This window comes from Siniperca chuatsi, linkage group LG5, assembly GCF_020085105.1.
Source record: "Siniperca chuatsi isolate FFG_IHB_CAS linkage group LG5, ASM2008510v1, whole genome shotgun sequence".
Classification (NCBI taxonomy): Eukaryota; Metazoa; Chordata; class Actinopteri; order Centrarchiformes; family Sinipercidae; genus Siniperca; species Siniperca chuatsi.
In genome coordinates this window covers 24,015,573-24,033,386 of record NC_058046.1, presented here as the reverse complement: position 1 = coordinate 24,033,386, position 17,814 = coordinate 24,015,573, and the positions used below count along the sequence as shown (strand labels likewise).

Below are 17,814 nucleotides of genomic sequence, written 5' to 3'. Positions count from 1 at the left end.
ACCTTTATGGCCCCAGTTTTTTTTTGAAGGCAGCTTTGGACCCATTTAGAGTATTTATATTCAAAATTGTAATCTGATGGCTTCTTTTCCTCCCAGTTGGTGTTTGATGCGTCTGGCAATGGTTCAGCTGGTGTTGGTCAACCTCAAGTCCTTTTACCCAATGGCAGGATATGATCTATTAGGTAAACACTAAAATACACCACACACCCTCTTATGTACTAATGTTCAGGATGTAGATAAGTGCCGCACCATTTCTCACTGCCTGTCTTAGCTAATCTTGCCTTCTTGTTTGTGTGTGCCTACTCCTATTTAACACAGATCTTCCTGTGGGCTCTCCTCTGTGTCACGCTGTGCTGAAGATGCTGCAGCGCTGGGAGCAGGTGCTGCAGAAGAGGCTGGAGATCTTCGGGGGCCCCCCTTCCAAGTACATCTCCACCCACCTCCAGGATGAAACAGCCACACCTGGTCCCGCCCTGCTCCGACACAAGGCCCTGTTTGAACCGTCCAACACCCCGTTCAGGTACCGCCATGAGCTAGGAATCAGTAGCACAAGTAAAAAAAATTATTATGAGTAGTTTTACATTTATTTTTATGCCTCTGCGCCAATGATAGCTGTGGCCGGAAGCGTTATGTTTTCGGGTTGTCCGTTTGTCCCATTCTTGTGAACGCAATCTCAGGAACACCTTAAGGGAATTTCTTCAAAGTTGGCACAAACGTCCACTTGAACACTCAAGGATGAACTGATTAGAATTTGGTGGTCAAAAGTCAACGTCACTGTGACCTCAAAATGACCTTGTCAAACACATTTTTTGCCATAACTCAAGAATTGATGGGGTAATTATTGTGACAAAATTTCACACAGATGTTATATGGGATACAACAAAGTGATGACATTTGGGGGTAAAAAATGTCAAAGGTCAACTTCACTGTGACATCATAATGTTTTGTTTTAATTATTATTCAACACCATAACTCAGGAACAGAAGGGTAGATTGTGATCATATTTCATCGTTGGTCAGACACTAACTAGGTGACACTTGACTCAAAGGTCATTGTGACCTCAAAATACCTTTTTAGCCATAATTTAAGAATGAATTGGGTGATTCCAGATTTCACACACATGTTGACACAATGAGTAAACAATAACTAGCACAGTAGCACAAAAGCACCACATTTTGTGTAGCTGTACTCTAAAAAGAATCCATCTTTACATAGTAATCAAATACACGTGTACCTGTTTTGCCAATACATCTTTGATAATCCTTCATTAATCAGTTCAACAATGTATATTCACTGGAATCATACATATGTATCATCAATATAGTGATAACTTCCATTTAGCCAAAAAATACACTTGATACCTTTTTTATTCAATTCCTTCCAAGTATTCACTACATATATTATATGACTCTGGACAGACATGGATGTAAACTGAAACTTGACTGCTTGATGGAGGCATACAACCACAGGGCTGTAATTCTAGTTTTTATTAAGATTGAATTTGAAATCAGTCAGCCTCAATGTGTTTGTTGATGCACATGTTTGTATTCACTCAGGGCCTTTAGAAAAGTTCATGTTTTTGCTTAGACAAAGCAGCTTATCCTTTATGATATCGGTTCAAGCCTACACATATACCCTTGAGCTTTTAAACATCATGAATTAATGTTAACATGATGCTGTAAGTTGTTCCTCAAGATCTCCATAGATTAAAAGTTTTATCCTTCAGCAGATGTGACCCCTATTTACTGTTTTTGGAGGAACAACAGTATGTGCTGTATTGTATGTGCATTTCACGTGTTTTGCCTTAAGCAACAGATATGTGGAGTTTTCAGATCAGCACCAGTGGCACAAATCAGAAATAATATTTTCTAACACATTTTGTTGTGCTTCAGTGAACTGATACAACTGATTTAATGAGCATTAGTGTTAATATGCAGGAGATGCTCTATTCTTTCCAGGACTAGCCACCCTTCAGCGCTGCCAGTGAAGCGTCTGTGGCAGTTTCTGGTCAAGCAGGAAGAAGTGCAGGAGACTTTCATTAGACACATCTTTACCAAGAAACGGGACCCGAATGAGGTACAACATGTTTACAACATGCCAACCCACTGCATGAACAGTCTCCATGTTGCACAGCTAGCAAATTGTATTAATTAACACATTATTAACACATTAACTATTTTGTTATAATAAAATCCACAAGTCTCTGTATTTAGCCCCCAGGCACACTGCATCATTATTGCTTTTACAACCCTGTTGCCGCATTTGTGCTTTTTTTGTTGCGCATGCCAACCACATGTATTATTACTGCCTCCAGTTGCATGTTGATGCTTTAATTTTATTCAAATAATTACACCCTGTTTGATTTAACAGCACAATAATTCAGTTTCTGTGTGTGTTTGACTGCATGATTCATCACTGGTTGTTGTTGTTGTATGTTGTGTGTGTTTTGTGCGTGTGTGTGACTACCCTGTGCTGCTTCCCCAATCATTAAAGTCGGGTGAGGACCAGACTGACAATATGAAATGTTCAGGGATGGAGGAGACAGGAAACCATCAGGTACTGCTGCTTCAGATAAATTGTGACTTATGTTATTGGGGTGGGATGTGCTGGGTACCAAGGAAACAAGTACTGAAAACTGTCAAGAACCAAAATTGCCACCAAATGATATAATTAGATCCTTGCTCTTAACTTATTCTTTGATGAGATATCTTTAGACCACATTTAACATAATTGGTCTAATTTGTAAAATGAAAAAAGTTATTGTTTTTAGAAGTGCGTGTTTATATTCAGTATTCAAGTATTGGCACTGATATAAGAAAAAATTTCCTTGGAGTGGGAGAGACATTTTTGTGGTAAGAGTCTGGGAGATTATAAACCTGAAAATGTAATGTTTTATAAGTAAAACCATACCATTGCTTGTTTTTGTAGTAAATCATTAAAAAATATACCTTTAATCTCTCATGTAGGGCTGCATGATTGTTTCTGCAGACTGCAGAAAACACTTTCAGATGAATCTGGCCACAAGTGACAAAAGGAAAATCACTGTTGTTTCTGTATGATTGGTCACGCAGTTTTCCAGCGTGCTTTATAATATGTGACAGACCAGAGCATCACTCACCACTAAAGGTGGTGTCATTATCACACCAAAATCCAATTTGGTTAATTGTGGAAGCTAAAACTGTAATAGAGATTTTTATATGATTAATCATGCATCCCTGCTCTCTGGTAACTTCTTTCCGAGAACCAGCCCGCAACAGAAAATTGCATTGTTTTTACCTGAGAGTTTTTGTTGCATTTCACAAAAATGTGTGATGTTTTAATTATTAACATCAAGATTTGTCAAGACCAATGAGTAAACAATCTTGTACTCTATACAGATGTTGTGAAACCTTATGAAACATACTTCACATCACCATACTGTAGTGTGGGTGGTACAAACTGTACTGTTGATTAGATATGTGTACATCATGTGCTATTTATTTGCCTCCTACAGTAGAACAGTAAATGTGCCCTGTCACATATAATCTAAGAAACATTAAAATTGTGATTTTGACAGAATTACAGTATGTGTATTTTCTGGGCCATGAACTCTGTATGTTCCTTTCAGTGTTTGATATTAATCTTACATTTAGCTGTCCAAATATTAATGTGAACCATAAATCATGAATTGCACTGTACACTGATGCTTCATAGAGTTTTCTAATCTTGCTCTAGATGTGCAAACTGCCACGTTGTAGCTACTCCTTATGGCTCAGTGTTAATTAACCCAGTGTCTCAGAGGACAAGCTATGAAGCTGAATAGCTTCTGATTAATGGGCCGAACACTGTCGCAGTGAATCTGTGTCCCACAGGGATTATGTGCTTGGCGAAAATGGCAAACCACCATATTTAGATTTCTGCAAGTCAAGTTATACTTTATTCCATCTGACAGAAAAAGACATGGTCTTTTCCCCTTGAATAAATGCAGTAAAGATTTTAATTCAATCTCATGTTCAAAGGATGCCTGTCTCATTTTGAGTAACTTTGGCATCAAAATGTAACATCTTTATACAATATTTAGAGTTACAGTATAGCCTACTCTGCATACATCCCATAGGACCTCTATGGTACAGTGTGTGCTTGTGTTCATTGCTCAAGGGTTGTTATGCCCATGCTATCTAATGGCACTAACCCAGTCATGTGTGCTGCTGTGGTTAACTGGCCTGATGTACCTCACATGTCCTCTCCTAACCCTGAATGGCAAGACAAACAACACACATAAACATAGAGTGTACATATTATATAGTGTAAAAAACAAAGAGTAGGCTTAGCTTGAGCCATGGCTCTGTTTTAATAATATCTCTGTTACCTTCAACAGCAAATAATTTGACACTTTATTTATCAACTCCCCTCATGGATCTTTTCAGGTTATTGGTTCTGTAGCATGAAGGGAAATGTATCTGAAGTTATGGCTGTTATTTGTCTGCAGGAAATGTTTACCAATGTTTCCAACTGTAATGAGTGAATCTCCATGGTGGTGATTTGTGTCTTTGTGTGCGTTTGTTACTCTGTGCAGACTGAGTCAGTACAGGGCTGCTCCGGAGGAAAAGCACGCATCATCCACAAGGAATCTGACATCATCACAGCCTTTGCCATCAACAAGGTACAACTCTTTTACATAGATGTCACTGAACAACACAATCTACTGTGAGAAAAGCATAGTGTATTTCCAACTTCAGGACATCATTGGTTTGTCAATCTATCTGGTCAATACTGGGCATTTTATTTAAACCTCCGAATGTCCACCTCCAGTATAATCTATATGATTCAATTTGTTTAGTAATATAATTAATCGATACTATGGAAGCCGGTGCTGTAATCTCTGTTTTAAAGTTAGATTAGTTTTTTCTCTGTTACTGGGAAAACATTAAATACACAGATATATGGACAAATGTTTCTTCAGTGCAAAAATATTGTATCTATTGGAAAACTTAAAAAAATAAATAATAATTGAGCAGCAAAAATAAACTGTTAAGTATAATCTACTTTTTTAAGTGTCATGTAACCTTCTGTGGGAGTTGATTCATCAACCATTTGGAGTGAAACACACTCATAGGTATGAATCTCACCTTAAAGCTGCTCTAGCCAGTATTTTTGTATTAAAAGTGGGTCAAATGAAACCGGTCGCTTGTAGTGAACCCACAGAGAATATCCACCCAACTCTGTAGACGTAAGGGAACATGCTTGTTTGGTACAGACCCCAGCAAAATCATCATTTTTATATTTTTTTTCTGTGAAAGTAAAATGCAATATCTGTCAAAATAATCACAATATGATTTGTTTTGCATATCTTTCAGCCCTACTGTGGTGGATTCAAACTGAATTTTAAGAAAACTTGTATTTCAAGTCATAGTTTCACTTTGACCAAAGCACCTTCAAATTCCGAGCACACAATTCAATTCAAAACGAATCTCAAATTGTTTTGGCCAGTGGCACAACTCTTACGCCATATCCTAGCCCCTTTGATGTTGTTGAGCCTGTGTTTTCTTTGTTTGATATAGGAAGAGGTTCACACTGTCATACTCTCGCTTGAATGTAGCTATTTAGTTCAAGGGAAGCAGTGTTGCTGGCTTCTTCTCGACAACAATCAAAGGAAGGTGCACCTCGGGTCATCATTAAAAGCAGAGCGTTGGATGGTTTGGTGACCTCAGGCAGAATAGAGTTGGAAAAAGTCTTTGTCTCACTCTTGTGGGCCTTCTAACTCTTTCAAATTTTGCACATACATTAAGCATCACCCTATTTTCCTAACCCTTATCCTCCCTATAACCTGGCTCTCCCTTCCCCTACTTCCTGTCTCACAGGCAAATCGTAACTGTTTAGTCATGGCCTCCACCCATGACATTCAGGAGTTGGATGTGTCATCCATCTTGGCCACACAGATCTTGACATGGATTGATGATGATGATGCTGAAGCCAAAGGGTAAGAGAGTAATCTGTGTGTGTCTGCTTGACCATACTGTATAGTAATGATAGTGTAGGTGGTGTGCATGCATCTGTATTGTGTGTCTTTGTTTGGATGTGCAACATAATCTATATTTGTATATGGCTGCTCTTGTATGAGATATTATTATCAGAACAGGGTTTCTTTCTGTCAGTATGCATTATCATCATTGTCCTGCATACCCCACTCTGTTATAGTTTCTCTATAAATGCACATATTGCTAACAAAAAACTGTTCTTATAAACAAGATAATGCTGGCATTTTGGCTGAATATGTTATTTTTTTCTTCTAAGTATTATTAATCTTACCTTGTTTCCTGCTAAACATGTCTCAGATATATCTTTGAACTGCCTTCTCTTCTAACCTCTGCCAAGGTTTTTTTCCCCAAACTATTGGAGTATTCCCTTTTAAGATTTAACCACATGAAAATACATCAGATACCAAATTATTATTCTGTCTCTGTAGTTTTGGTGGTGATGACTTCCTGGTGGTCCACACACGCGATGACTTTGCTGCCATCCACGGAACCACACCGTACACTCACAGTAGCCCTGGCACACCCATCAACATGCCGTGGCTGGGGGGACTGCAGACGGGCCGGGGTGCATCTGTGGTGAGCTCTAGACCTGAATTTGTATGTGATAATATTAGCTGGGCCATTTGTTTGCCCCACCCCTCTTTTCCTGCTTTATTGAGTTATTTTCCTGATCTCTGTCTTGGATTAAAGGGCCATGCGAGTTGTTTTGCGTATTAAAAGCCAATAACTGCAAATTGCTTATACTTTACATAGCTGACAACCATTGACAACTTCAAAGCATACAACTTTGCACCCTTAGAGCTAAATTGTAAGTGGGTGGGGGCCAGTATACTGATAACTAAGCAGATATTTAGAGTTTAAAAGATATCAAAGCCATTTTTCAAACAAAAAGGCCAAATATTCCCTAGTTCCAGCTTCCTAATAGTGAGTATTTGCTGTCTATCTTTGTCTCATATGATAGTAAGCTGAATGTCTTTGTATCTGGTCTGGCAAAAAAAATCTATTTAAAAACGTCACCCTGGGCTTTAGCAAAGCAAGTGACATTATTCACTATTTTCTGACATTTTATAGATCAAAAGATATTTGATTAATTGAAACGATAATCGGCAATCCCCCTTGACCCACTTTGTTGTGCAATACTGTAAGGTTGTAATGTTGAAAAGATTAATGAGTTAAGTTGTTTCTTGCATTAAAAAAAGAAAGCCAAGTCTCTGATGTTGGAGCATCTCTAAATATATGATTTTTAAAACAGCTGCTTTTGTCTACATAAAGATTATAAAGTAACAGTTAAAAAACGAAGCTTGTGAAGTGGTAAATCTCAGTAAAAAGTTTAATTAAAATTAATCTAAAAACTGACCATATGCTTTGGACAATCATGGTCAGCTGCAATATCAAGTAAACACAGTTTGTAGTTCAACTGAATAGTAATATGGTCCGTTTAGCTTCCATAGACAGCACAGTGATGAATGAAATGGGTTGCAATGTAGTATACAGTACTCTGTAGCTTTTCTGAAATTAATTGATTTTGTCTGTAGCTCTGGATATATATATATATATATATATATATGATTATGATGATGATGATGATTAATAATTCATCTTGGTCTGGGCTCAGTTTGCCAAAAGCACCATGGCTGCTATGCTAACATTAGTTTCCCTCATTGACTTACAAAGGAACAAAGATGTTGCTGACTGCTACTGCTTGTGAGACACCACACCAGGCCCAAACCTCTATCATTTTTATGCTGGAAAAGTCTGTAAAAGCTGTTTTACTGAACAGAGAAACTTGGCGTTAGCAGTGGGGAGAGAGATTGATTTGATTCTGGTGGTAGCAGTGTCTTTGAATCAAGTAGCTGTGAGTCATGTTTGTTGATATTAACCAGCTCACTCACTGCTCTTGATATGCAGACTGGACAAAAAGAGCCACTCTGCATCATAATTATACCAACCAGTCAGGCAGTGTGCTCAAGGTTGCAGCAGAATACATTTAGAGACAATAATAAATAAAATCCTTGGCATACATTGCTGTTAATGTCTGCCTCTCTGGGCCACCAGTCATAACACAGGACAGAAAATACTAGCTACAGTGTATTAAGACAATTTATTCTATACGATGATTGAACAACCATCCATTATGTAATGTAAATGCAGCATTAAATATGTACTTTGGCATAATGATTACAGGGTGTCCGCGGGGTCTTAAACAGTATTAAAAGTCAATGAATCAATTTAGCTACAATTAAGGCCCTTAAAAAGTCTTAAACGCCATTTCAGAGGTATTACATTTTGTAGCTTGTTTTCAGTATGTATCAGGGATGTGATTTTTTTCCGGATTAATACAGAATTCCGTTTTTTCTGACCTGAAAATGTGACCTCGTGAATCATGCAGATGCAGATCTGTTAAAAAATAATTTATGGTCACACTAGCTTCTCTGTCCTCTCCTCTGCGTGTTTTACCTGGTTTGACGAGGGCAGGGCTCAGCTCACACACACACACACACACACACACACACACAGCAAACAGCAGAGCAGAGAGGCTGCGAAGGAGACAATGAACCAGGGAAGTGAAGGTAATGTTACTCGAGTAAAGATTAGAAAAAGTCGTGATTTTTCCACTTCCTTTGTCTGCAGTTGTTACGAGCTCACTTGTTAAGCTAATAGCTAATTGTTACAAACAAGCTAAAATGAAAACTGCCTGTTCATTCTTCATAATCTTCACTCAGTATTTTGATGTCAGGAATATTTATTTTACTGACATTTTAGATATGTTTCCAGTGAGATATTATTGAGAGTATAAAGTGACTTTGCTGTTGTGAACTTTACTCCTGCTGCTCTAGAAACAATATTTAGTTTATATTTAAAATATAAATAAATTCTAATCCTGTTATGAATTTATTCTTTTTTTATGATGATAAAAAAAAAAATTTAGTAATGAAAAAGCACTTGGCCAATAAGATTACATTATATTAGATACAATCCTAATGATACCCACCCCTACAGGTGGTTATGGATTCACCCTGACTTTGGGAGGATGAGCAAATCACAGTTCAGATCCCTTCACTATATTTTTTTTCATTTTGTAATTATTATTTGTTATGGCACACAGTGCTATCACTCACAAAAATGTAAAGGATTACTTCAGGACATCACGCTTACTTAATCAGTGAGCATATTTGTTTCACTTTTTTTCTTGCAAAGTGATTGTAATGAGACTACAACCTGTTTTTTTTTTTTCTTTTTAATAAATATTGTAATAATAGTCTAAAATTATGGGAAAATGTATAGTTTTTAGTCAAATAACACCAAATTCTATTGCCCCAAAACCCCATACCATCCCCCCTTTTAATATCGAATGAGTCTAAAATCATTTTTTCCCCCTCTCATGATGTGGGGCAAAAGTACAACCACAAAAATAATCAGACCCATGTTGTGTCTGTCCATTTCTCTGCCGATTTTGTGTTACCTAGACCTGAGCCCAAACCTTACCCTAACCCCAACCAGTTATCTCTGCAACACCTAACCACAGAGCACTCACTCTCTGTATTTTCAATTTACCATGGCAACTGCATGAACAATATTATGAATATCCACAAAAACACTAAACTTAACTTACTCAACTAAATGTCTTTTCATTCTACTTCAGTCGGATTTTAGAAAATATGCAGAAAAACTCCTAATAATTTAGGAAATTGATGAGAAAGTTTATCAGTGACTGTGAGAACAAGGGCCAAGCAGCCCTTAATCTCTTGATGGTTATTGATTAAGGCTTCGACAGCAAGTTAAACTTCATTGTGGTTCTTTCTATAAAAGTCCTGTCATGTCTGAATGAAGCCGTAATATTTACCTAAAAGACACCCATATAAGAATGGGAGGGGGGGGCCTTTAGTTTAACAGATAGAGGAAGCCGGCAATGAATGTATTCTATGTGTGAAAAGGGCTTTAGAATAGTGTAATATTGTTTAACTGTATGCTATTACATGCAGTGTGCTTGTCCCTGTTGTAAAGAATTAATGTTTACCATAATGGAGTTCTGCATTGTTTTATACTAATCTTGGCCTCCTCCTCTTCACTTTTCTTCTCCCAGATGATCAAGAGAAATATCAACAATGTGAGAAGAATGACCTCCCATCCCACGCTGCCTTACTGTAAGTCCAACTCTGATGTCTGTCAGTAGATTAGAAGAGTATCCGCCTCTTAAATGCATCTTTCCAGACTTCATATTTCTCATGTTAAAAAGAGCCTTCAGGATGATTACATCACCCAAAAAGTTTCTCTTATGTAGATAGCAAATGGCAAAGTTTTTTTTTGTTTGTTTTTTTTCTGCTCCCAGTGCTGCTGTTGATTTAGAAAAGGCTGAGTGAAACCCTGCTTGTTACAACCTTGTATTTTCCAGTCAAGCTACAGAGTGGAGATTCACTTGTGAGGTGTTTGGGTGGAATAATTCCCAGCAGGTTGTAAGAACAGCTGTTGGAAGTGTGTGTGAAATAAACCGTTTCCTTCATCAATTATAAAATAAATTATTTTGGGAACAAAGAAATGCCAAAACCTCATGTTGGGACCAGAATGCTCATCGGGATGCACTGGAAAATGAGCTGAATTTATGTCACATTTTGTTTTTGTTTGGTTTTTCAGACCTGACAGGAGCTCAGGATGGTAGCGTGAGGATGTTCGAGTGGGGTCACTCCCAGCAGATCATCTGCTTCAGAAGTCCAGGCAACTCCAGAGTCACCAGGATACGATTCAACCACCAGGGAAACAAGGTTACAAAGTCTCGCACACACCCACTCGTACTGTATAGGCTGGGCAATTGAACCACATTAACCATCACCATACAAATGTCAAACTATCCTTAGCTTTGCAATATGACTGCATTGTGATGTGAGCCTGTCAGATTCTGTAACATTTTCACACTTCCTCGCACAACTTTGCCATTCAGGCACGAACCACAGAGGGGGGTTTGGCTTCAGCAGACATTGTTCTTCATCTGAGTGATTCAACTGCTCTGAACTCAGGCACTCGCCTCAAGCTAATCATTTTCTCAGATGGTGCCTCTCCTGTGCCAGTGCCATCTTATCTGCCTGTTGTGGCCAAAAGACTGAAATATGCTTTAAAAAAAATTGGAAAGAGAGGACATGCAGAGCACCTGATTTTAGTTATGTAAGTGGTGCTTGGACTTATGAGGCTGTTGACCTTTTTTGGAAGATAATTTGAGCACAATACAGAGTTAAAGGTTCTCAAAGGGTGTGCAAACACAGGAGGAGCACCCCGACAATATGTTTTTGTCTGTCTGATGTGAAATAAAGGACAATTCTAACTTAATTTCAGCAAATTCTGATATCTACTCTCTGAATGTTTTGTGTAGTTTGGTATCGTAGATGCCGATGGAGGTTTGAGTCTCTGGCAGACCAACACAAGCGGGAATGCACCCAAACCATACCTGGTAAGAAACTCACAGAGCTGATTAAAATGTGCTACCTTTTTCCAACATGTTTGTTTTTCGTTTTGTCTGTCTAGACCTTCGTAGTGTCCTCCCGTTTTTCTCCTGTCATTCTCATTTTTGTTTACTCTTCCCCTGCTTACTGTCAGTATCACTAACCATCATCTTTGTTTCTCTCTCTGCCAGACGTTGCAATGCCACAACAAGACAGCTCACGACTTCGTCTTTGTGGGCTCCTCCTCCCTCATTGCCACTGCGGGTCTTTCAACAGACAACAGGTATAAGACACATGGAAGGAGAATTTCTGTCCCCAGTGTCCCCCCCCCCCCATTTAAATTCTGTTCCATGAACTTCTCATTAAATGCTGAATATTTTCCATTCAGCACCATTGTACTGTGGCCAACAGGGATAATGACATGTCCTTTGATTAAAATGTTGGAATGGATAGTAATTTGGTCATTTTTGACTCCACAGGAACGTGTGTATGTGGGACACTCTGGTGACTCCTGCGAACAGCCTTGTGCACGGTAAGATGCAGCACAAGAAATGCATTTGTCTTTTGTAACAGCCTTTTTGAGGAATCAGCAACAATTTTGATAACTGATTAATCGTTAAAAGTTATTTTTTCAAGCAAAAATTCCAAAAATCTGTTTCCAGCCTCTCGAATGTGAAGATTTGCTGTTTGTCTTCATCTTCTGCAGTAGTAAACTGAATAACTTTGAGTTCTGGACTGTTGGGCAAACAAAACAAACAATTTTGGACTTCAGAAAACTCGGATGGGCATTTTTCACTGTTTTTGTGACATTTTATTGACCAAACGATTAATTGGTGATTTGAGAAAATTACGCAATAAATAACTGTAGATTGAAGCCCTAAATATTATATATTTTTTCCAATCATGTCTTCTCCTCTCTGTCTGCCTGTTTTATTTCCCTCCTTAATGCTTCTCTCAATCCATATACTCCTCGATAACCCATCCCTCCGCTCTCTCTCTCTTCAGCTTTCTGTTGCCACGAGTCCGGTGCTACCGTGCTCTCGATGGCTCCCAGGCAGCAGCTACTCATCACAGGTGGGAGGAAGGGCTGGATCAGCGTCCTGGAGCTCCCCCACAGGCACCAACGCCAGAGCTTCCAGGCCCACGACTCGCCGGTCAAAGCACTGGCTGTGGATCCGACTGAGGACTGCTTTATCAGTGGATCATCGGAGGGCAACATTAAGGTATTTTAACTGATTTCACTTTTGCATCCCCAGGTTAATTAATGTGATTAAATCAATTTCTCAAAAAAATTGAATGAATATGAGATTTTGAGAGGTATATTCCAGACAGGGGAATATATGAATATTTATTAGCATTTGATGACTGCTTTCAAGGTCAGTTGCATGTGGAAACCAGACATTTTGCTCTGTTAGAGAATTTCCGAAGTATTTCTACCGAAGTATTTTTATTTATTAGAAAGTCATTAATTTTATACAAGCACTTCACTGGGAACAGTCATTCTAAAACCTTCAACTCGGATTAAAAAAATAGTTTTGATCATTTCCTCTGCACAAAGTTAACCTTTTGCTGACACAACAGTCCTGCAGGGCGTTTGGCACCCAGGTGTGAATGTCTCTCCCTCTCCTCCACATCAACATTCAGATGACATTTATGGCATTTATCCATGCAGACAGTGATCGCCATCAAAGTCAATCGAAACCAGTGTCACACTTATGATTAACCACCTGCTCGAAACAACAGTGTGAATGATGGGAGACTCAAGTGTGAGGTGAAAGTGGGGTGACACAGGAAAAGGCAAAAGAAAGTGTTTTGACTGAACAGGCAGGAGATATGACCGTCTTCAGCTAATATATTTCCAGAGACAGCAGGTCTTTTCATCTTCTTGACTTGAATATGTTGGCGCAGATCACACAGCTGTCACTCCGAGGATGAAGCCTCTGCGTCACGCAGATCTACAAGAAATGGTGCAGTGCACGTCTGCTTGAAATTCAAATGACTTTCATTCTGGATGATTGCTCACAAAAACCTCCAAAGCTGCATGTGATGTTATTCATCTGAAGTCATTAATTGTATATTTGCTGATTGAAAATTTAACATGGGTGTGCTGCAAATTTATAAGCTTTTAAAGTGTTTGATGAGAGTCCATGGAACTGGAAGATTAACTAATATGTACAGACTTCAGTCTATGAATTACCTTATCAAATAATAAAGCTCCCAGGCTGGGAATATGAATCAAATAATGCAAGTTCAGAGCTGAGCATTGTTCTCAGTGGACACTCATTGGTGTCTCTTTTAAAACGGGTCACAAATATAATATAGTTTAATTTCTTTAAAAGGCTAAACAGAAGTGAATAGTTTATTTGTTGGAGTCTATTTTCAACCGCAGATGTGTACCAGTGAGTATATGTATATGTGGGATCAAGTAAGGGATACTACCTGACAAGTTGTATGTTACACCAGGTTGCAATGCCTCCACAAAATCCAAATCAATCATGGAACGTAAAAATTATCCATAGCCATATGTAATTAAATAAAACATACCTTTTGTTAATTTACTTTTGTTGTTAATCTCACATTTCTGCTCAACCATGCTCAACCCACAAGAATAGAAAATAGTGCTTCATGCTGCTACACCATATTATTCAAACTGCCTTTCCAGCGGAGATAACGTTACATAGCGCGCTCTCTCCCCCTCAGACCCACAGACTACCAACTTCACTGCAGCTAACGTGTTTCTGGTGTTTCTGGTGGTCTCTTTCCTCCTCCTACCATTAGACGTTAAAATTCCAATATATTTTCTAATCTGTTTGCTATTTTATTGGTTACGCAAATACCTCTAGCGCAAAGATCTTTAGCTAAGCCTCACTGTTGCTGTCCTAACTGTTAACAACTGGCGTATTAATGCAAACGAACACCTGCGTCATACAGTAGGTTATACTGTCCGGTAACTAAACGTCAATCCACACCTTCCAGCCAATCAGAATCAAGAATTTTTAGTGGCGAGTGGTATGACTCAAAATAAACTACAGTGTTCATTGTAATCAAGGAGGAATGAGCTATATCAGGCTTTGGCTGTGCAGATAATACTCGTTAGTAGGATAAATTCATTGTTGGTTTTGGTCTTTCCATGGGATTTGTTAACAGTAAGAAAAATACAGAATATCACCGGACTTATTATTTAATGTTCTGTACTGTTTAAAAGAATCTCTATGCTAACTCTTCGGTTCATTAACTGTTCCCTTCTTCCCTGGACTCCCCAGGTTTGGAGCCTGACCACACAGTGTCCACTCTACACCTTTCCAAACGAACACGCTCGCCAGTCGCTGTTCAGGAACCTCGGCACGGGCGTCATGCAGATAGAGGTGGGGCCGACCAACCACATCTTCTCCTGCGGCGCAGATGGAACCATGAAGATGAGGATCCTACCCAACCGCTTCAGTGTTGTCAACAACAACAACAACAACCACGGCAACCTCAAGAACGATGTCAAGTTCTTCATATAGACAAATGTAGAAAAAGAATAAGTGTTAAATCAGTTTAATTGAGTAATGTGAAGTGAATCAGCACCACTGCTGTGGAAATAACTTAAAACCTAATTGGAACAGTGGCCGTCATGGGTTAATTTTGGGGGAACAATGCCATGACAGAACAATGACGTCACGTGTTATCAACCAGCGTAAATGAAGGTGGAATTATTCATAGGATTTAGACTTTCACAGAGTGAGAGAGCGTGTCGTCTGATCCAGGGGCCCAAGTGTGACTGTGCAGTGAAATGATCGCATCTGCTGTGCTTTGTGTGGGACATGAACTCAAATTTGGCATCAAAGCTGACCAAACGCAGGAGCCCCTCTACAAGTGTTTTAAACTGCGGTGGAAGTTAAAGTGGGCACAGGGTAACGACCTAGGGCACAGTCGATCTGAATAAACTGAAAGAGAGACAAAAACCCAGCTGGAGATTCTCCAAAACAAACTGCCATCTCAGTGTCTACTAAACAGAGTGTGGAGAGCCTTTTGTTTTTTGTTTTGTTTTTTGCACAGGAAGTGAAGCTGCAGAAGGAGCAAGTGTGACAAGAGACTGTGAAGAGTCTAAAGCTGCAGCTTGCTATACAGCATCACCTTATCTAGTTCATATTAGTAAAGCAGTCATGATAGTGGGAGCTCTTCTGGAATTACTGCTGGAGCGTTCAGGTGATAAAATGCATGCAGTGTTTCTTACAGGGACGATCAGTGATCCCTTTAGGGGTTTGAACGTCACCACAAGACTGTACGACACTGTTGAACCCGCTCAGCACAATGCAGTAAGACCAGTGGGCATCGTACAAAGCACATTATATCCAGTCACAAGGATTCCCGGCGCATTCTGGTGCTCCATATAAAGTTTTGAATACAAATGAGCCAGCGTGGTTGGAAACGCAGAGGACCAGGCGTTTGTCGTGATTACAGGATGTCAATTTCATATCACTATTATTGTTTCACGTTTTAATTGTAGGCATTTGTATGATGCCCTTTCCCAGCCTGACTTGAAATGAACACAGGAAACTTTTTGATTTTATAATGGTGGAAACAATAAACATCTTAAATTCGAAGCAATAGTTTGACATCTCATTTTCTGTCGGAAACGTTAGATGAGAAGATTGATGCCACTCGTAAGTGGGTATGTAAGGCTACAGCCAGCAGCAGGTTAGCTTAGCTCAGAGACTGTTGTACGGATTAAACAAACGAGGTATAACGTGTTAATTAGTGAGTTTTAGAGGTGCTGGTAGGCGGATTTTGTTACCGTACAGAACCAGGCTAACCGGTTTCCTTGTTTCCAGTCTAAGCTAAGCTAACAGGCTGCTGGCTAACGCTTCATATTTAACAGGCAGATTCAACAGTGGTGTCAGTATCCTCATCTAGCGTATTTCGCAAAATGTAGAAAAATTCCTTTAAATCTTTCGAAATTTGTGACTTGAGTTTTCATGTGGGCCATTACACAACGTTTTCTTAATTTTCATGGACTACCTGAATGCGCCATTTCTCTTACTCTATTTGCACATACAATTAGGCTAAATTATATGTAGTGTAATGCATATAACTGTACAAGGCCGGATGTCAATAAAGCAGTCCAGGCCTTTGGTAATAAGATTAATATGTATAGTACGATGTTTGTTTATCCCAGTTTAGATTTAACCAGTAGTATTATTATTAAGTGTCCTTAATCTCTGAAAAGGACTTCTGCCATGCTGGCACAGTACTATGGTACTAGAGTTGGTCCTGATAATATTGACTATTATTAAGTTGCACAAAGTAGCTTTAATTTAACATCGTTGGTATGGGACACCATGAATAATACTTTTTCTGGCTGCATTTTGTTTTTTGAAATGTTCAATATTAAGCTTCAGGACATGTAGCAGGAAACTTTGCTGTTGACAATGGAAAGGGGTTGGGGTGGGGCAGTTAAACACATTTTAATGAGTATTCTATTTTGTTGTGGAAATGTTTTATTCCAATAACAATGCACTTCCCTTTCATCGACTCCAAACTTTAATTTTTCATACAGACCATGATTGAAAACTGCCTTGGAAACAATATTGTTTGCCTTGTAGTATTCTTAATTTTATTAGCAGACTTGCTACCCAGTTCCTTTGTCATAATTATAGTAATTACCTTAACTTCACTTAGTTTTTTGTTTTTTTTATCATTTAATTTCTGTACATATCATCCAAATGCAGCACATTGCCGTCAGTACATGCTTGGAAAATGTGTAATCTAGGTTGGTGTGTAATATGATGTGTCTTCCACATAAATAAGGAAGAGGTTCATGCGAACTGTCCTATAGCTGTTTAGTGTGAAGGAGTATAATCCATTAGGCTAACTACCCATAGAACCTTGTTGTGCTGCTGTAGGGAAACAAATTTACATTAGCTTTGATTTCAGGGAGGATAAACTGAAGAAAACCTTTTAGATAAAGCCGATTTATTGCAGTTATGTATATATCCTTAGACTAGGCTTCTCATAATGACTGCATAATCATGAGATAGTCGTAGATAAACAGTAGGTGATGACAAAGCCACTTTATGAAGAATATTATTCTGTACAAATACAGGTATATTTATGAAATGTTCATATTTAGGACTATAGACTGATCAAAAGGCAGATGTAATCTTATTTACTGCTTTTTTCCCTGTTATTAGGGTACCATTTCTTTCCTTTTCTTTGCTCAATATTTCCTTGTGGACACATTGCGATTTTTGTTTTACCCACAAAAGTGGTTGGAAGATTGTGTGTACTTCTGCAGTAACTTGAGAATAAAATTATTTTTTAAATCAAAGCCAAACTATATGTACTCCTACAGGAGAATGAAATAAATTTTATCAAAGCAA

The 17,814-nt window shown here is 38.6% G+C and overlaps 1 protein-coding gene across 1 annotated transcript in view; it reads left to right on the top strand.

Annotated features, from left to right (window-relative positions):
- Positions 1 to 17,814, top strand: part of LOC122876927 (dmX-like protein 1) — a 56,406-nt gene extending 38,592 nt beyond the window's left edge. Inside the window, 14 exon segments of the mRNA XM_044197900.1 lie at positions 97 to 182; positions 319 to 520; positions 1,959 to 2,076; positions 2,494 to 2,556; positions 4,556 to 4,642; positions 5,841 to 5,959; positions 6,446 to 6,593; positions 10,102 to 10,162; positions 10,650 to 10,777; positions 11,380 to 11,457; positions 11,641 to 11,732; positions 11,929 to 11,981; positions 12,455 to 12,672; positions 14,713 to 17,814. Of these exon segments, the coding sequence (XP_044053835.1) occupies positions 97 to 182; positions 319 to 520; positions 1,959 to 2,076; positions 2,494 to 2,556; positions 4,556 to 4,642; positions 5,841 to 5,959; positions 6,446 to 6,593; positions 10,102 to 10,162; positions 10,650 to 10,777; positions 11,380 to 11,457; positions 11,641 to 11,732; positions 11,929 to 11,981; positions 12,455 to 12,672; positions 14,713 to 14,955 (1,696 nt within the window). The 3' untranslated portion in view covers positions 14,956 to 17,814.